Consider the following 20,177-nt stretch of genomic DNA (forward strand, 5'->3'; position numbering starts at 1 on the left):
TATTCATATAGTTCAGAATCCATTATAGAAGGATTCCTATAGAATAGGATTAGGGCCACAGCAGGAAAAATAATCTGGTTCTAATCTCTGAACTCTGACGGGTGGAAAGTCTGAATTTTGAAACTAAGAATATTTAAAATTCTGAGATTAAAATCAGAATTTTTGTCTTTCAAAAGTCTGATTTACGAATTCTGAGAAAATAATTCCAAGATTAATGTAAAAATTCTGAGATTAATGTCAAAATTTGGAGAAATGTCAGAATTCTGAGACAAAATATTAAAATCGGACATTAACGTCATAATTCTGGGATTAAAACCAGAATTCTGAGAAAAAAGACAATTTAAAGATAAATGTAAAAATGATGGGATTTAATACAGAATAATGAGCCTAATGAAACAAATCTGGGATTAAAGTCAAAATTCTGATTTAAAAAAAGGGCAGAATTCAAATATTAATCTATAAATTCTGGGATTAAAGCCAGAATTTATGAGATTAATGTAAAATACTTTAGATTAAAGACAGAATATAAGATTAATGGAAAATTGTGGGATTAAAGTCTTGATTCTGATTTTAAAATAGAAATGTGAAAATTTCGATTACAGTCAAAATTGTGAGAAAAGAGATTAATGAAATTAATATCAAAATGCTGGGATTATAGTCAAGATTCTGCTAAGATTGATAAAGTCAATGTAAAATTTCTGATATTGCAGTCAAACGTATGAGGGAAAGAAGACGTAATAGTCAGATTAGTGTAGAAATTATTATATTAAATATAGATTTCTGAGCCTAATTAAAAAATCTGGGATTAAAGTCAACACTCTGATTTTAAAAAGGCAGAATTTAACGATTAATGTTAAAATTCTGGGATTAAAGAGTATTTTGAGATTAATGTAAAAGTTATGGGATTAAATTCAATATTCTGATATAAAAAAAAGAAGCGTAAAAAAATTTTTTATTAAAGTAAAACTTACCAAAAAATAAGAAAATGATGAAATGTTAAAATTCTGAGATTAAAGAGAATTGTGAAGTTAGAGTAAAAGTTATAAAGCAAAAAAAAGAAATGTAAAATTTTGTTGGGCAAAATTGTGAGAAAAAGACAGAATAATTAAATAAAATGTCAGAATTCTGAGATTAATCATAATTCTAATTCCTAATTCTTCTCCATGTCCTGATAACTGATATAATTTCATCATTAGATGTAAATGGGGGAGAATTGCAGGTGTGTTGTTGGTTATTTCGATTTGCTATTTCCAGTTGTTGGTTTTTGTAGTTCTCAGAAATGCTGTAAATCTTTCTAACATTGGAGAACAAACTGTACCTCGAAAACTGTCACCTGCTGGACATGAACCCGACAGAATCGTCCGGGTCTGGTCCTTTGACCTTGGACCTCATTGGAGCTTGCCTCAGTTTTCCAGTGGTGTTGACTCAACGCGGGTCGGCTATAGTCAGCGTTCCGGTCATGAACTTTGGCACATATTTCTGACTGAACCAGATCACGAGCGCTTCGCCTGTCGACTCTGTTGGAAAAGGGAGATGAGAAACGGGTTTGTTCTGGAGTTTAGACCCACTGAGAAAGCCGCCACTGAACCCGCTTATCTTCATCGTTATCTAAATGGTAAAAAAAAAAAAAAAAGATGCTGTGGTTAAGTAACACACAGTGCTGTGAAAATGCATCCCCCTGTTACAAAATCTTGTGATTTTTCTTTTTTGTCACACAAATTGATCACGTTTTAGGGATCAAATTTGGCCCGATTACTGCTCACTTTGTTTTTTTCTTGTTACATTTGCAGTAAAACTAACAACATTTCAGAAAAAGAACGTAGTGTTGACAGGAAAACAAGCCTGAACCGGAAGTAATCTGCGCCACTGAATCGCCATCTTGGTAGGCAAGTGCAGCACAAAGCGCAGAAGAACGATGGCTTCGAGATCAACATAAACAAAGTATGTTGACACTCTTGACCAGCAAATAAAGATAAACCAACAAAATTGCTGCTGTCAGGATCGACCGGCACGAGACAGAGAATGTGGTTTGTTTATTGTTGTCATAGCAACTCAACAGTTAGGGATACCTACCAAGATGGCTGTCAGCTATGAAGTTCCTGGATATATGATGTTACATGAGAACTATGTGTTACTAAACCTGAGCTTAAATCAACTATAACATTTCCAAAAAAATCTTAATACATATATTTTAAACTTACTATATTGTGACAGTGTGATAATATGAGAGGTCAAAGGTCGAGCTCCTCCACATGCTACTATGGCTATTGGTTCTGTGTCAAAAACAACCAGTCAGGGCCAGGAGGAAGGTCTTAGCGCTGTCAATCAAGCTCCTGTATATGCAGTGAAACTCTTTGATGTTACAGGAAATCAGTTTATCTGTTGTCATTGGTGGTCATGCTAACTACCATTAGCATTCATGGCTGCCTGCATTGTGTTGAACCAACTGTAGCTCAGCATAGAAAAAGGATGATTGACAGCGCTAAGACCCGCCTCCTGGCTCTGATTGGTTGTTTCTGACTGAGCTGAGTTCACAGATTATCTTTCTCATACCAAACTGTCGCCTCATATTTACAGTTTTAACTAATATGTTTAAAAAAAACAAACTCTTTTTTTAAATAATAATAGTTACATGAATAATTGTTCACCTCTTCCTTTTCAAACATAATTAGCTTTTCAAATAAAGCTAATTATTTTGTTTTTGGTTTCGTATTCACATCTCATGATCCCACTGGTTGCTTGTTTTCTTTGTTTTTAAAAACCTGAATTATACCAGAAACCAGAAATAAATTCTGCTGCTTTTTTAACGGCATGTCGCAAAACACACCGGGAAGTCCACCTCCGACTGGTCAAGTCAAAGTTTTGACTTAAATCTGATTTACAGGCCGCTACTGCTCAGAAATCCTCCAATTAAAAAAAAGCGGCACAAAATTCTTCCATATCGGCGTAAAAAACCAAACAAAAAACAAAAAACATTTCCAGTTGAAACAAACTGCTGACGTGATTTTATCTCTTTAACTTTCACTTCAGTGAACCCTGCGCTTATCAGCCCTGTTGCGCGTGGACTCTTACTGAACTGATTGATTATTTTTTACCAGCTGATCTGTTGGAGCACAGCGGACTTTTTCAGACTCTTAAAGAGACAGAAGATTTAGGAGAATGAAAAACAGAGCACGTTTTCTTTATTTGAGTCCATTTCCTGGTGATTTTATGTGCTCTAATATTATGAAAAAAGTTTATATTAAAATGTTTCATAGTGAAGATGAAGCAGAAAACGTTTTAGGTTCAGCATGAATCAGATTCTCTCCGTCAAACGTTTTTGATTTTTAGTTACTAACAAAACAGAGGGAAAAAAAATGGAATTTGAATTTATATTTAAAAGAACAACATTCACACACTTTATAGTTTAATTGCCTTTTATTTCCCATTAAATATTAAAAGTGAAGAGAAATATTTCAGTCGTTGCAGTTTTTCAGATTTGAAAACTTTTAAATGTACAAATTGAGTTTTTTCTGCTGCGTTGCATTCTGGGCATTGTAGTCCAAGTCGCTGTAAGAAAAGAAAAGTTTTCTTTTATCCACCTTGTTAAGCAGATTTTCTACACTTATGTTTGCTCCTTAGGGAAGTTTGGTTTACATAGTTTTTTTTATTTTTATCTTTATTGTGACACTCATTTAAATCATTACTTTGTTTTAGACTTTAAACCCTAAAACAGAAATCTTAATTTATATCTCCTTAGAGATTTGGACTGATTCGTGTCACGTTTTTCACGTTTCCTAAAATTTGAAAAGGAAAAGTTTTTTAAATGCTTGAACTTATTTAGTAATTATGTAATTTATTTGTATGATTTTTCTTTCATCTAGTCTTAATAATATCAGCATTTGCACAGAAAATTATGTTTCTCCATCTAATGACGTCATCGGGAAAGAAGAATTATTACAAAATACTTTTTTGCTCTTATTTGAGTAATTTGGATTCTTTTTACTTCTTTAAAAACGTTCATTTTTTCTTCCATTTCATACATTTGCACTGTTTTGTTGTTCTGTCATATATAGTCGTAATAAATGAAAATAAAGAACATCGTGTATTCAGAACCAGCCATTCAGAAAATGCTTGATTGTTTTTTGTTTTGTTTTTTTTCTTCCGGCTTTGCTTTGGACACTGGATGCATTTTGAGAAAACGGGATTTATTTCTTGAAATCTGAACAGGCTGTGATTCTGTTTTCACCAGGACTGGTTCTGGTTCTGGTTCTGGTTCGGAGAACAGAAGAAGCTTTCGTAACATTTTGACCCTCCCTGTAAATCCGCTGATATGCGGACCGAGCTCACGCCCACCACGCTGCGCATTTCTAATGAGGGTTGCCATGTGCGCAGTCCAGAGGTTTTTGCGTCTTTTTGGTAGATTATTGTAGTTTTTACCTCTGAATGTTGTTTTAGTGGCGCAACTTTGAGTTTCCCAGCCGCACACTTGCACTTGTTGCAGCGATCAGTGCACTCTAAAAAGTAACACTGCATGTTTAATTGAATTAATTTAACACTTTAAGATTTTTGGGCGCAGCAGCTTCACCATCTGAAAAACCTGGACGAACCACTACCTAACTTTGAGATTAATTAAAAATATTAACTATATATTCACTAAATAACTTATTTATTTTCTTACATACACATAATATATGTGTATAGGAGTGAAAAATGTTAATAAAATAAACAAGGGGAGGCTTTGTTTTCTCTCAGGTCTTTTAGTTCACCTGAAAGCAAGCAGGTTCAAAAGGGAAAAATTAGTTAAAAATAAAAACTCAGACCCCTTTTCTTCCCACCTTCCCCCCAAAAATGAAAAAAATATGGACATTCCTGACTTTCAAGATTTTTCTAGAAATTTTCTGACATTAATCTAGAATTTTTTGGGTGTTTTCCTAGCAAATTTGAAACTCAGGAATTTCCAAGATCTTTCTAGAACATTTCTGAGATTAATCTTTTTTTTTTTTTAAGTTTTTCCTAGCAAATTTGAAGCCCGCAAATTTTCCAGATTTTTCTAGAAACTTTCTGAGATGAGAGAATGTTTGGCAGAGATTTACTCTGTTTTTCTTTTTTTGTGTGTCTTAAAGGCCCCATAATCTAGTGTCATAAGTAGAACCAGAAATGACCCGGATTCAGACTAATCTTAAAGAAGTATTCTTCTGCCCGCCTCTGGTAGTTTAGTTTTCCAACAGGTGGAGAGGAAATCCAGCCGATCTGGCAACTGGATCCTCCCCCGGACTGAAGGCGGGATCAGTGGGACAGAACCCGGCTGAGCGCCGCCCTCAGCCAAACACATGAACTTTGTCACATTTGAGTTTTTCCAGGCAGTTTGAACTTTTCCCAGCCCGTCCTGCGGCTCCTCCACCATGTCCGTGTGGCTCTCCGCTGCGGCCGGCCTGGCCATCCTGGCCTTCGCATACATCCGGGCTTTCTGCCCGTACTTCAGCGATGACTGCGCCTACATGCTGCGGAGCCTCAGGCTGGGCATCAGGCTCACCAAGTACAGGAAGTCCAAACCTTTCTACAGCATCCTGGACTGCTTCTTGGACGCGGTGAAGAGGCAACCCACCAAGACCTTCATCCTCTTCGAGGGCCGCTCGTTCAGCTACGGAGAGGCGGACCTGCAGAGCAACAAGGTGGCCCGGGCTCTGCAGGCTGAAGCCCGGCTGAAGGAGGGCGACACCGTGGCTCTGTTTCTGCCTAACGAGCCCAGCTTCGTGTGGACCTGGCTCGGTTTGGCCAAGCTGGGCTGCCCCGCGGCTCTGCTGAACTTCAACATCAGATCCAAGTCTCTGCTGCACTGCTTCTCCTGCTGCGGGGCCAAAGTGCTCATTGCCGCTCCAGGTCAGACTAAACCAGAGCGGCTCCTATAGATTATTATCTCATTTACTTAACGACCAAAGTCCTGAAATTAGTCACTGGCAGTTCAAGTTTTCAAGTTGCGCAACAAGTGATTCTAATTGCTTCATTTGAACGCATTATTTACTCCAGTCACATTATGCATTGTGCCATTTAAATAAAAAATAAAACAAACAAGCATGTATTTAGCATGTTGGTTAAATATGAGCGTGATTTGGGTTTAAAACATTAAAGCTGGAAGCCAAACTTTTATATAAAATCATTCCCTCACTTTGGATATTATCATATATCACATCTAGAAAGTATCAGTGTCAGTTTTTATGTTTTATGGTATTAATAATTTAGTTTAAATAAGATCTTCTGTCCCCCGAAGAGCTTCCACCTGCATGTGTCATTGCTGACATCACAAAAGGCATGTTAGAGTTCTTTGGTGTTTATTTACGAGGAAAAGTTTGTTTTGGGTTTTTTTTATGTGCATGTTTTTAATTACATCACACATCTGATATTTACTGGTATGTCAGTAAATATGGATTTCAGGGAAATTTGGTAACAATACAATTAAATCAATCGATCAGAGATCTGGATTTGGCCAATTTTTCCTTAAATTTTTATTGCTCATTTAAATTGATGAAAACTAAAAACTCAGAGAATCAAAAACTGATGTAATCTAATAGTTTGGGTTCTCAGGATGAATCATATAGCATGTGCCTTTAAGCTTAGAAGAAACCACACAAGTTGCTGTTGCTATTGGAAATATTCTTCAGCGTGTATAACAGGAGAATCTAATCATTTTCTTTTAGTCAAAACGTCTCCGTTTGGAAAAGCATTTTTATTTTATATGGGTTCAATTGAATTAAGTTTCATTTAGATGGCACCAATTCACAACAAATGTCTCAAGGTTCTTGGAGGGAAAAATAATCCCAAAAAAAAAAATCTTGATCTGCTGGTTTGACGTAAAGGAAAAGCTTAGTGTCTCTAAATGAAACTCCTGGAGGCAGATGGTGAAGTGGGTCCGGGCCGACTGGAATTACCAGATTTCATTTCCAGAAATATTTCACAACCACGTTTGAGACTACCTGTATAAGCAAACGGGTGCTTTAATGCTTTCAGTTGAGATGAGATTTAAAATCTCAAAGATATTAACTTCATACCTGCTGGCCTCACCTGGTACTCTATGAAAATGACCTCAAGTGCAATTCTAGAAAAAAAACCTCATCAGTAGCCAGGAAGAGAGGAACTGTTCAAGTCGTTCATTGTTAACTTGATGTTAGCTGTTAGCACGTTCTTAACCCTAAATAGGTATTTTCACGGGAGCGGCAGAAGCAAAAGATGTGGATTAGCAGTGCTTGCTAACAACTGATGCTTTCATCAGGACATGTTGCTGTGGAAAATCATATTTGCTGTTGGCTTGTCATGACACTGGTCAGACTATTATACAACCGTCTTCAGTCAGAGGTTTCTTGCAGATTTCTTGCAAGTCTGACTGCTACTGGAGACCCTTGTTCTCCACAGCATCACAATCTATAATGACTCTTTGAAGATACTTTTTTTATGAAGTATTTTCTAATTGAATTGGTTCATAGTCTGTAAGCTAAAATCTGTAAGCTAACATGTGTTGACAGCTTGCTAACGGACCATTGTAAGCAAACATCTGGTTAGCATTTATTAACAGCTTGCTAAAAGTTTACATTTGTAAGTTTACATTTGTTAACATTTATCAGAGCTATCAATGGTTAGGAAGCTGAACAGATCACATGTCAGAAGAGATCAATCCACGAAGCCTCCTTTTCAACTCCACTGGGATTTGGGGTCATAGTTCAGGTTTTATTTGAGGTTTTGAGCTAATCAGCTGCTTGTTGCCATGGTTACAAATCAAAGCAACTCGGAAAGTAAAAGATAGGAGCAAAAATCCAAACCAAAAAACCCTGAAAAATTATGAAAAACATCTTCAAGTAAAACAAAAACAAATCATAACATAGAACTACTCCAACATGCTGCCGCAATTCTCTAATATGGTATTTATTCATTTTATCTTTATATAATATAAGCAGATTTGTACCACTAAAAGTTTTCTGGTTAAAAAAAAATTGTTTTTCAATCAACATCTACATTAAAATCTGCATGTTGAGGGCGTGAATAATTGCATCTTCATTGGCGATAAGAAAGTTTCTTAAAATATTAAAAACAGAACGGGCTTGTTGCGCAGAGTGAAATACTTTTATTGAAACATGTATGAATTATTAACTACATCATTTCTGTTATAAAGATGAAAGTTCCCTCGCAAGTCAAAACAAATCTTAGTAGCTTTGTTTACAAACCGTTTAATTCTGAGTATTTTTATCTGTTTCCCTGTGAACTGTCATGGCCGCCTTCATTTTCATGTTCTTTATCAGAAATTCACCCAGTTTCAGCTGAACTTCCAGAACCTCAGAGTTATAACTACTTACATCTACTCAGTTACAGTTACTCGAGTAACCTTTTGGAAAATACATGCATTTCTCAGTTCCAAAAGTCAAACATTTGCTTGCTAAAAAAAAAAAAGATAAAATTTTTTTTTAGTTTAATCTCAGAAATATACTAAGACACTCATTGACATTTGTGTGCTCCAAAAGTCAAAGATTTGATTGAAAAAAATCTGAAATTTAGACATTAATCCCATTTTTGTGTGTGAAAAACAAGGACATTTCTGCGTTTCAAACGTTTCAAATTTGCTTGAGAAAAATGTCAACTTTTAATCTCAGTTTTGAAGATTAATCACTAAGATCTGCCCACTCTAAGTAAAATCGCTGAATGAAGAACAAGTTTGTTTTAACCAAAAAAAATCACCAGACACAAACACACCTGCAGTTTTATTCATACGCTTTATATCGAAAGAAACTGATTTGGCAAAATGTTTATTTTACTTGATTTTGAAATTATTTATATGAATATTTTCATTTTGGTCTTTTAAAAATCCCCAAATTTCTACATAATTTGTTCTGATTGATTAGGCAATTTTCAATTAATATTTTTGATCAGTTACTTAAGTAGCCTATTTACAAAATTATTTTTTTTTACTCTTACTTGAATAATTTCTTCTTTTTACTTTTACTTTGGTTAAAAACTTGTTGACGTAGTGCTCCCATCCCTCAGTGGGTTCTGGTAACCCGACCCAGCTCGGCCCTCTGGCTTGCTGGGTCAGTCTGAACCCGGCCTGTGTCTGCAGAGCTGCTGGATGCGGTGGCGGAAGTTCTGCCGACGCTCCGGGATCAGGGCATCCGGGTGTTCCTCCTGTCGGACCGCTGCAGCGTGGAAGGAATCACCGCTTTGTCTGACAAGATCGCCGAAGCCTCCGACCGGCCGCTGCCTCCGGAGCTGCGGGCCAACATCCACATCCGCAGCACCGCGCTCTACATCTACACGTCCGGCACCACCGGTACGGCCGCCGCCATATTACGTTCTCTGTTTGTAAACACAGCGGATGCGCGCGCAACTTGGACGACAGAAGGAATTCGGTTGGCTGTCAAACGCTCGCTGGTTGCTATGGTTACCCGCGAATTGATACAGTTTAGACCGAGCAGTTGAAGGTGGGCCAGCGCAGATAGGATTATAATCCGAAAGAGAAGAGTACATTTCCGCCATAAACATTTTTAATTTTGAGATTAATCTCTGAAATGTTCTAGAAGAAACACATCTGAATCTGAAAAGTTGAAAATTTGCTACAAATTTTTAATTTTTTTCCCCAAGTAAATGTTCAACTTTTCAAACTCAGAAATTTCTTTGTCTTTTTTGATAACATTTCTGGGATTAATCTAACATTTTTCTGAGTTTCTTCCAGCATTTTTTATACTTTTGGAGCTCAGAAATTTCCTTGTTTTTTTGTTTTTTTTCTAGAAAAGTTTTTTAGATTAATCTAAATCTTCTAAATGTTCTTCTAGCAAATTTTGGACTTTTGGAGCTTTTTTCCTAAAATTTTTCTAAGATTAATCTAAATATTTTTGAGTTTTTTGACTGCTGGATCACAGACATTTCTTTTTTTCTAGAAAATTTCTGAACTTAATCTGAAAATTTCAGAGTTTCTTGGTGGAAATTTACTCTTCCTTGTCCACGCCATCTTACCAGTCCGTCAGGAACTCCTGGGCCTCTTTTTCTCCCCTGACTACATCACTTCCTGTTCAGATGGAAACCTTTCGGCTCTTTAGCTGCTAAATCCTCTGTTATGTTCACCAGCCGGCCGCTCGCTTCACCTGCTTGTTTCAGTGAGCAGGTATTGTGTCGGTGCGTGAATAAAAGCAGCTGCAAACCTGGAAACGTGAAAGCAGTGAGCATGGAATAAAACACTGACTTTACAGATAATTAAACCTGAGCAGAGAAATTAATCCCTGGCGTTATTCTGCGTCAGTAAGCATCAAGCTGTAGCTTCATGTTCTGAGGGGATTTTAAATGTTTTCCTCTGGCTGGTAAAGGTTTGCCTAAAGCAGCTGTTGTCACCCATGAGAGAGTGTGGGCCGCGTCCTTCGTCCAGGCATCGAGTGGAACCACAGCAGACGACATTTTCTACATCAACCTGCCTCTGTACCACAGCGCCGGCTTCCTCATCGGGATGGCCGGAGGCATCGAGAGAGGTAAGCGCTGGGAGGATGAGCGAAAGGTCAGCTAACTGCTTTCTGACACATTTTAGGCGTCAACTGGAGGTTTTCAATACACAGCATATGACAAATAGACAAATATGACTTTGAAAAATTAACACCCACAATATTTTCACTATTGTGTGCTAAACAAGCCAAATTATTGCTGTTAATATTTTACTGTGGAACTTTACAAACAGAGCCCTGCGTTTGGCGCCCGTTCCAGGGTGGCGCCCCAATGCGTCACATAAAATGCATTCCCACTTTTGGCAGATGAGTCATGTGATTCGCCGTTATTTCCAGGTCTCACTCTCGTTCTGAGGAAGAAGTTTTCAGCCTCTCAGTTCTGGGACGACTGCAGGAAGTACAACGTGACGGTGATGCAGTACATCGGCGAGACGCTGCGTTACCTCTGCAACATGCCAAAGGTGAGAAATCCAGGTGCGGTTTTCCTTCCACATCGTTTTCTGTACGTCTGCGTAAAATCTGTTTTTCTTTGTTTTTTTTGCAGAAAGAAAACGAGAAGAACCACAAAGTTCGAATCGCCATCGGGAACGGAGTCCGAAGCGACGTGTGGAGCGAGTTCCTGAATCGATTCGGCGACATTAAGGTCAGAGAGTTGTACGCCGCCACCGAGGGAAACATCGGCTTCATCAATTACACGTCCAAGATCGGAGCGGTGGGACGCATCAACCTTCTGCACCGGGTAAGAGACGCTCGCTCAAAATAAAAAAATTGATCATTAAAAAAATGTGTTAAAATGAGCTGCATTTTTTAAAGTGGATTTTGAAAAGATTTTTTCTAATTTATTTTCAGCGCCTTTGGAAAATTATTCATAATTTTAAATTTTATAACATTTTGTCATGTTACAACATTTTAAAAACCATTTAGTTTTTCTTTCTGCTCACATTTATTCACCTTAAAGCCATGGAGGTTTCTGGTTCAGGACATGAGAAGATGTTAAAGGTGTAAGAAAACTATGATTGCAGCTTTTTCTATTTTACCTTCAAATATTTTACAAAAGAACCAAAATTTACATGTCAGAGGTTTTATTCCTGCTTGATCAAACATTTGATGCCAATTTAATTTGATTCGAAGAACCTGGGAGGTCCAATTGGAGCGCTACAGTCGTCGAAGTTTTCTGAATTTCACTTTAATGTTTAATGTTCTGTGTTTTGATCCATCGTCAAACGTGAAGCTGCTCCCATCAGCCTCGGCTTCACAGATTAAACAAAGATCAGAGATGATCAGAGGATATGAAGAGTTTCTGTTTCACTCTCTGACGCTGATGAGACGTTTGCTCTTTCCTCCCAGCTTTTCTTTCCTTACACTTTGATCAAGTTTGACATCGAGAAGGAGGAGCCCGTCAGAAACTCGGAGGGTCTGTGCATCAAAGCAGAAACCGGTGAGTGATGAGCAGCTGGATTTCCATACGCTGACCTGAAGCTTTCCACTATTTTTCACATTACAACCACAAACTCTTAAAGATTTCACAGCAATTTTATGGTAAATATCAACAAAAAGTGGCTAATGAATAAAGTTTTAACATTTTTTATTTTATTTTTTATCTGAACAGTGTTTTATTCCTAACTTTTCTCTTGTGTTTCTTAGTCTTCATGAAGTTTGTTTAGTAAATTAGATGAACTGGGTTTTACTTAAAGGATTTTTAAAACTATGTTTCTTCCACTGTCACTTACAGTCCCAGGGAAATACAGTTCCTGGTCGTAATATGAGGACAAATAAGCAACATTTAGCAGAAGATTTAACCTTTAAACCTAGTTTTAAATATTTAATCCAATATTGACAACAGTGCAAAGAGTAAAGACGTATAAAATGTAAAAACTGAAAGATATGGAAGCAGATTAGAGAAACTGGAAACAAAATAATTCTGATTTTAATCTCAGAATTATGACTTTAATTTCAGATTATTTTCCCCTCAGAATTCTGACTTAAAGACTATTTCCAACTTTAATCTCACTTTTTCTCCCATGTTGGTCTTAATCCAGATTAAGGGCTTGGCAATGTGATTTAAAAATAAAATCTCAGGGCGTGCCGTGGTGGCGTAGGGTTAGCGCGACCCATATTTGGAGGCCTTGAGTCCTCGACGCGGCCGTCGCGGGTTCGACTCCCGGACCCGGCGACATTTGCCACATGTCTTCCCCCCTCTCCTTCCCCATTCCTGTCAGCCTACTTTCGTAAAAGGGACACTAGAGCCCACAAAAGACCCCCTGGAGGGGTAAAAATAAATAAATAAAATCTCAAATTTATTTCATAATAGAGCCGAGTGAAATTTTTATATTTTTTTTTCTTGCTTTCTTTTCTGAAAAATAAATAAAAATGACAGAAAATATTTTTTGAGATGAGAATTAGGATTAGGCTACAACAATTTTGGTTTAATTAAATGAATATATATATAATATTAATGGCTGCACAGTGGCGCAGTTGGTAGCACTGTTGCCTTGCAGCAAGAAGGTCCTGGGTTCGATTCCCGGCCGGGGTCTTTCTGCATGGAGTTTGCATGTTCTCCCTGTGCTATATATTAGCTGGATAAAGATGCAATTTTACCAGAGGAACATCTTTAAAAAAAACTTTTATAATTAGTTTTTAAAATTGTGTTGGAGTTCTAATAAAATTACTTTTTAATTCTCCTAAAATTACGATTTTATTCTGTATTATTTCAACTTTATTATTGTAACATTCTGACTATTTTCGTAAAAAGAAACTGCAGTCTGATTATTATATTTTGTCATAAAGTTGACCTGAATTAAAAGTTTAAAGAAACAGAAGCTGTACAAAACGCTTGTCAAACAAGATGGCCGCCCTGTTCGCTGACATCGCTAAGCCCCAGAAATGCTTTGGTGAAAAAACAAAACAAAAATTAGATTAATCGATCAATATTGACTGATTGCCCAGCCGTAGTCAAACTGTTCAGTTTTATTTGTTAAAGCTGTTAAAATGAGCACTAATTTATTTAGTACTTTATTTTGCTCAGGTGAAACTGGGCTTTTGGTTGGAAAAATAACTCGGCGCTCTCCGTTTATTGGCTACGCCGGCAACAAGCAGCAGACGGAGAAGAAGAGGCTTTACGACGTCCTGAAAAAAGGCGACCTGTACTTCAACACCGGCGACCTGCTTCGGTTCGACCACGAAAAGTTTGTTTATTTTCAGGACCGAGTGGGCGACACGTTCAGGTGAGTGGAGGCTCACGGATTACCTGTCGCTCTGAGACGAACGGAGACGCTCCAATCGTCTTTTTTTGTTTCTGTTTCAGGTGGAAAGGTGAAAACGTGGCCACGTCGGAGGTCGCAGACATCCTCACTTTGGCTGCCTGCATCTTAGAAGCAAATGTTTATGGTGTTAAAGTGGAAGGTATAAAAATACTTTACGACACCAAACAGTTTAAACTGGGACTTATTATGAAAAATTTGCATGTTGAACATTTTTGTATTTCCATTTGTGTCTCTACTGCTTCTAAAAACGACCTACACTGCAAAAACACTTCTTCTTACCAAGTAATTTTCTTTTGTGATTTTGTGATCTCTTTTCTAGTGAAAATATGTTAGTAGACTTGAAAAAGTACTAGTTTTATTGGCAGATTATTTCACATATAACATGGGAAAAATGTCATTTTAGTAAAATAATTTTCCAGTGTAACTAGTAATTTTAAAAAAGTCAATAATCAGCTATATCTTGCTGAAAAGTTACTTTTAAGTTAGTTTTATCTCATTTCAAGCGTATTAATGTATTTTCATAAGAAACTAGAATAAAATCATTGGTAAGATTTAGGTTTTTTTGCAGTGCAAGTGTTTCAAAAAACAGCCCAGCGATTGTTTGGCAATAAGTTAATGTTTTTTGAAACTTCCCGGTTCTTGAGCCATACTGCGCCGTTACCTAGCAACCACAGCCCGTTACCTAGCAACCAAAGCTGAACTCCAGCTGGTTTTACTGCTATATGCGCTGTACAACGGCTGCTGGAATGTTGTTTCAGAAACCATTTGCCGGATTCTTTGGTTGTGCAGGAGGCTCCACTTCTGCTTCTCAAAGATATAGCATTTGCAGCCATTTTCACGTGAGCGTGTGAACGATGAGTTGGGAGCCGTGGCCAGCAGCAGGTTATTTAGATCTGAAGTGACTAGAGGCCCTAAATCATCTTAAATCTCATTACCTAAGAATGATTGTGTGCAAAAATGTAATGAACATGTTTTGTATAGGACACAGACCAAGGAAGATTAATAGGTCACTACTGGCTTGAAATGGGTTCGTCTCGCCTGCTTGTTCCCAACCATCAGGTCACGAGGGTCGGATCGGCATGGCAGCCGTCACTTTGAAAGAAGGAGAAACCTTCGACTCCGCAGCCGTCTACAAGCAAGTCGTCTCCTACCTGCCGGCCTACGCAAGACCCAGATTCCTGCGGGTTCAGGTAAAAATGAAGAACACAACAAATATATCATTCAGCTGCACACGGTAACTGCATCTAATGCTATATTAAAACTTACTGATATTTATTGATGTCCTTGTGGAACAAACAGTGGAGAAAATAGCAAATGTAAAGCTTCCGATCAATTTTGTTTTTAATAAATTTATTATGACAATAATAATAATATGACAGAATATTAGGGGCAAGTGGAAAAAAAAGTAAAATTACGAGAATAAAGTCATAATATTACAACTTTATTGCATTATTTCCACTTTATCCTCGTAATATTTTGACTTTGTTGTACTTTTATGACTTTATTCTCATAATTTTATTTTTACTATTCTGAGATCAAAATTCTGAGAATAAATTCAAAATACTAAGAAAAAAAGTCAATTTTGAATTTAAGAAGGATTTTGACTTTTCTTAGAATTCTGACTAATCTCACAATTGACTTCTTTCCTTAGAATTTTGAATTTAATCTCAGAATTTTAAGAAAAATGTCAAAATTATGAAATAAAATAAAAAATTCTAAGAAAAAGTCAGAAATCTGAATTTAATTTAAAGATTTTTACTTTTTTCTTAGAATACTGACTAATCTCAGAATTATGACTTTTCTTACAATTTTGAATTTAATCTCAGAATTTTAAGAAGAAGTTCAGAGATTAAAGTCAAAATTCTAAGAAAAAATGCCAGAATTACGATATTAAAGTCATAATTCTGGGATCAAAGTCAGAATTCTTATTTTTTTCCAATTTCTTTAATTCTCTTTTGGGAACATTTTGAGATAAAAGAAAAATTTATTTGACCACTGCTGAATTTATAAACTGGTTTATTTACAAATAAGCGACTTCTTTTTTAGTTTGGCAGCTCTACTTCAGTGGACATTAACACGTTTCTTTTCTAGATCCTGATTTGATTTTGTCTCTTCACACTAAAATAAATTTACATAAAACTTTGAGGTTGCAAAGAAGCTGCTTCTTATGGGACTCCATTTGTGTCAACACATATGAAACATAGATATACCCATAAAGCATCAATACCATAGACATCAGTGAAAGATGCATAGCAACACAGACCATCAACATCTACACAAGTTTCTTCTACTTATTTTTGGCACAAATGGAACCCCGTAGCTTCTTCTGGAGCTGTTTGATGAAGTTGTTGCTCTTTCGGAGTTTGACTAAGTTTGTCCTGTTTTGGCAGCCGTCCCTGGAGATGACGGGGACGTTCAAGATGAGGAAGGTGAAACTGGTGGAGGACGGATTCAACCCCGCGCTCATCAGCGACCCGCTTTACTTCCTGGACCCGGACCAGAAGACGTACGTCCCTCTGACGGAGGAGATCCACGGCGCCATCGCTGCAGGAAAAATGAAGCTCTAACAGAAACTTAACTCTGAAGTGAACTTTGTGTTTTAATTGAAGACGTAACTTCTTCTCATGCGTGGAGCGTAACGATCGTCTAATCTCAGGGAGGAACTTTGACTTCGGGTTTGAAGAGACTTTTTTATTAACGCGTTTGCAGCTTTAGAAGTTTTTTAATTTTACCATCCTGACTTCAAATCAGTATTTAAATAAATGGTGCCGATATAAAAATATTCCCGTTTGCTTTTTTTATCAGCAACATTTCATACAGATGAAACCAGAAGTTTACATACACCTTTTATTCTCACTGAGGTTAAATGAGACCAAAATGATCGGAATTAACAAAATTCATTCATTCATCATTATTTCCATTTATTCAGCCTTATTTCCTTCTTTCCATTTATCCATCCTTCCCTACATTTCTTCATCCTTCTTTCCTTCCTTCCATTTATTTGTCTCTTTCCTTCCTTTCTTCCGTTTCCTAATCCTTCCTTCCTTCATTTGAAGCATGGTGGTGGCTGCATGATGCTTGGAGGGTTTTTTCTTTGTCCTCAGCAGTGAAACCAGAGGATTTTTCTGCTAAAAGCTCCAGCTGCTGTTTTACTGAGCTCCACCAGGTGTTTGCCAATTGCTGCTGGCTAGTCTGTAGGAGCTGAGTGGCACTAAGAGTGGTTGCCATGGCGATTCATCGTGGAAACATGCATGACAGAATCACAGCAAGTTGCCATATATGTTTTTGATGAGGGAATAACATAACACAGTAAAACAACAAAAAAAAATTGGTTAATTTTACATAATTTTTCACATTTAAAATGCTGCTGTGAACATTTACTCATTGTTAGTTTCATTTTAATTTGACATAATACTGCCCCTTTAAATACCAAGAAACCCTTACAGGCTGAATTAATCTGTCTTGAGTTTAAAATTAAGTTTTTCAGCATGAAAAATCGTTTCTTGATCTATTCATGTAATTTAAAACAAAGAACTATATGCTTACAACCTGGAAATGTAGCAGGCGTTCACACATGTCATCTCAGTAGATTAGATAAATATTAAATATGTTTATGCGATTAAATTCAAAAAGTTAAATTTTTTTATGGACTCGTTAAAGCTGACAAGCTTAAAAGAACAAATCTGAATATTTCATAGAAGAGCTAAAAACAGAAGATTTTAATACAGAAATGTGATCCAGATATAGTAAGGAACGTTTATAGAATGTGAGTAGAAAGTTGAGTGGAAGGAAAATGAGCTATAATTGTAATATTCCTTATTTTAATAAGAAAGTTTCACTTATTAAATATAATTATTGAAATAAACTACATTCAGGAGATGTGCATAAAAACACTAGAATAAAACAACCCTTTAATTTATAAATGAATTTATTTAGTAATACAGTGGTATACTTAGAAATGTGTTGCAAAGAAAAAAGAACCAAAACTGAACAGAAATAAAAATCAAAATAAATAAAAAGAATGTCGGCCACACGGGAAAATAAAACTAGAGTTGGTTTGAAGCTGTGTTATCATATCAAAAGAAAAATAGTACTGATGTGCCATAATAAATCGTCTATTAGTACAAAAATACATTTCAGGGCACACAATACCGCATCCAGTATCACAAATAAAGGAAGGGACCACTCTTCAAAGCAGCCCCTCTCAAGTACATCTTTTTAAAATCAGTTAAACCAAGCACTTCTCTAGTTTGTAAATAAGAATAAAAAGTTTTCTGACAGTTAAAAATGCCTTAAGTAGTGTATCTGTCTGTGTGTATATGTTGGTAGAAAAGTTGGACTTATCACTGCGTATGTCAGTTCCAAGGCTCAGGGGTATAACCAGAATATAAACATAACCAATGTAACCACTTCTTCCTCTCTTTTTTTTTAAACAAACCATTTTCTCTTTTATACAAAATAACAAAGATGTACAAAAGGTCATTTACAGAGAACCAAGGCCATATGCTAGCAGTATGTACAGCCACGTCTTTTAAACATCTTCCAGCTTTGTGTATTTCCTCAGATTTTATATGCATAGCAGTAAAAGAAAGCATACCGTTTTTTTTTTTTTTTTAAATCATCAGCCCCAATTATTCTGTGTGCTAAATCCAAGAGAAATGCAGAAACGCGTTGTTTTTTTTTTTTCCCTCCGCGCGGATAATCGTTACAACTCAAGGATCCGATGTTTTTGAAGGTTTTCACTGAAAAGTTAATATGCAGATAAGGCATCACTGCTTGCAGTGTAACGATGGGGTTTCATGTGTTGAACTTAGTTGTTAGCAGGCTTCTGGACCTGAGTCGTAGCACATGCATAGATCTCTAGACAGCAGGAGTTTCTGGAAAATCAAGTCAGTATATTTATCTACGGCAAAACTTTTTCTTCTTTTTTTCCCCCTACAAAAAAAATAACAAAAGAAAGAAAAATAAAACGGCAGATTAAATCAGAGAGCGCTCAGTTTCCAAACAAACGGGGAATCTGATGCTAATGCTTAATACTTTCATTATTTTTCTACTGTCTTCCTTCGTGAAGTTCCTCGGAGATCCTTCGCAAAAACAAAAGTTTTGCTTATCTAAATTTAGCTGTTTGTGTGTTTTTTCTCTTTCTCGTCTTTACAGCACACAAAATCTCGTTTTTTTTCTTCTTCTTCTTTGTCGCACCACTGCAACCTTTTACAAAAAATGAGCTAAAATGTCAAAATGAGATTATCCAGTCCTGTAGCACTGGTCATGCATTCCAACTTCAGTTCCTTAGATTAAATAACTTTTTTCTTCTTTTTGCAAGCCTTGAAAGCACCAAATACCAAAAAATGAAAAAAAAAAGAAGAAAAAAAAAAGAAAAATGAACAAAAGTCCTGGCCTCCTCCGGCTTGCTTTTGTGTGAGCGTTTCTCTGCTTTTTAAAGTTTTGGGGCACAGTAAACAACGTGAGAGGAAGGAGTTCATACCCGACCGTTCAGCACATTCGTTAACAGGCCAGCTGTCGCCGTCTTCAGAAGTGGTCAATGAGCACAGACACGCAGTTTGCACCCACCAGGTAGTTCGGATCTCCAGGGAGAGATTTGTTCTGCCAGGTTTTAGGATCACCTGCAGGGAAAAACACAGCCGGAGTCAGAGGCACAGGACGACAAAATGAAACAGAGGTGATTGTCTAAATAAACTTATTCTGATAACTTTAAAGTTTGTAATGCTGCTTTGGCTAATAATGAAATAAAATGTGGCTTAAAATGTAATGAAACATCATTAAAATAGCAATATGTGATAATTGATGCAAAACGAAATAAATCTTTGATTGTATGTTTGCCTTTAAATGACATTTAAGTCGATACTGTACAACGGCGTATTACATGGATTGTATGCAGAAAAAAAAGGAGGAAATCACCAAAAAATATCAGAAATTTTGAGATTAAATCTCAGAAATGTTTAGATTAAATTAAAGGAAAAAATGGGAAATTTATGAGTTTGGAAAATTTTGCTAGAAAAAAACCCGAAAACTCTGAGGTTAATCTCAGATGGAAAAAAACCTTAAAAAGTTTCAGAATTTCTAAAGTTGAAAATTTTCTACAAGGAACTGAAGTTTTTAGATTCAAAAGTCAAAACTTAAGACAGAAATTTTTAGATTAATCTCAAACATTTTCTAGAAAAAAAAATCTTGGAAGTTTCTGACTTTGAAAATGTTCTTAAGATTTTTTCTTTTTTACAGATTTTGAACAGGGTGAAGCTAAAACTGCCACTTGAGTTTGAGTAGAATATGCTTACAAAGTTAGTTTTTTTTAAATCTTAAATGCAAAATGTTTATAATATTTGTACTGTTTAGGCTTAATTTCTGCTCTAAGTATATTGTTCTTTCAGCAAATGGCCCTTTTTTGAGTCTGTATATTGCAGTTAACGATTAATCAATTACTAAATAAGATGAGGGTTTTTTG

At 36.4% G+C, this 20,177-nt stretch overlaps 2 protein-coding genes across 2 annotated transcripts in view; one reads left to right on the forward strand and one right to left on the reverse strand.

The window, feature by feature from the left end:
* The first annotated feature begins 5,300 nt into the window (after positions 1-5,300).
* Positions 5,301-16,496, forward strand: slc27a2 (solute carrier family 27 member 2). Its single transcript, XM_032581760.1, has 10 exons — positions 5,301-5,862; positions 9,083-9,292; positions 10,323-10,481; positions 10,788-10,912; positions 10,996-11,190; positions 11,799-11,889; positions 13,477-13,675; positions 13,756-13,853; positions 14,774-14,904; positions 16,105-16,496. The coding sequence occupies exons 1-10, from the start codon at positions 5,385-5,387 to the stop codon at positions 16,279-16,281; spliced, it is 1,863 nt and encodes a 620-aa protein (XP_032437651.1). The 5' UTR covers positions 5,301-5,384; the 3' UTR covers positions 16,282-16,496.
* Positions 16,497-17,624: 1,128 nt separating this feature from the next.
* The window catches only part of tjp1b (tight junction protein 1b), a 93,884-nt gene continuing 91,331 nt past the window's right edge, over positions 17,625-20,177 (reverse strand). The window contains 1 exon segment of the mRNA XM_032581731.1: positions 17,625-19,338. Within this exon segment, the coding sequence (XP_032437622.1) occupies positions 19,244-19,338 (95 nt within the window). The 3' untranslated portion in view covers positions 17,625-19,243.

The sequence above is a fragment of the Xiphophorus hellerii genome, chromosome 2 (genome assembly GCF_003331165.1).
Source record: "Xiphophorus hellerii strain 12219 chromosome 2, Xiphophorus_hellerii-4.1, whole genome shotgun sequence".
In the NCBI taxonomy this organism is placed as follows: Eukaryota; Metazoa; Chordata; class Actinopteri; order Cyprinodontiformes; family Poeciliidae; genus Xiphophorus; species Xiphophorus hellerii.

Coding starts and splice junctions, on each gene's coding strand:
- slc27a2 (XM_032581760.1), top strand. CDS start 5,385: ATGTCCGTGTGGCTCTCCGCTGCGGCCGGCCTGGCCATCCTGGCCTTC. Junction 9,293..10,322: donor CTACACGTCCGGCACCACCG/GTACGGCCGCCG, acceptor TGGCTGGTAAAG/GTTTGCCTAAAGCAGCTGTT. Junction 10,913..10,995: donor ACCTCTGCAACATGCCAAAG/GTGAGAAATCCA, acceptor TTTTTTTTGCAG/AAAGAAAACGAGAAGAACCA.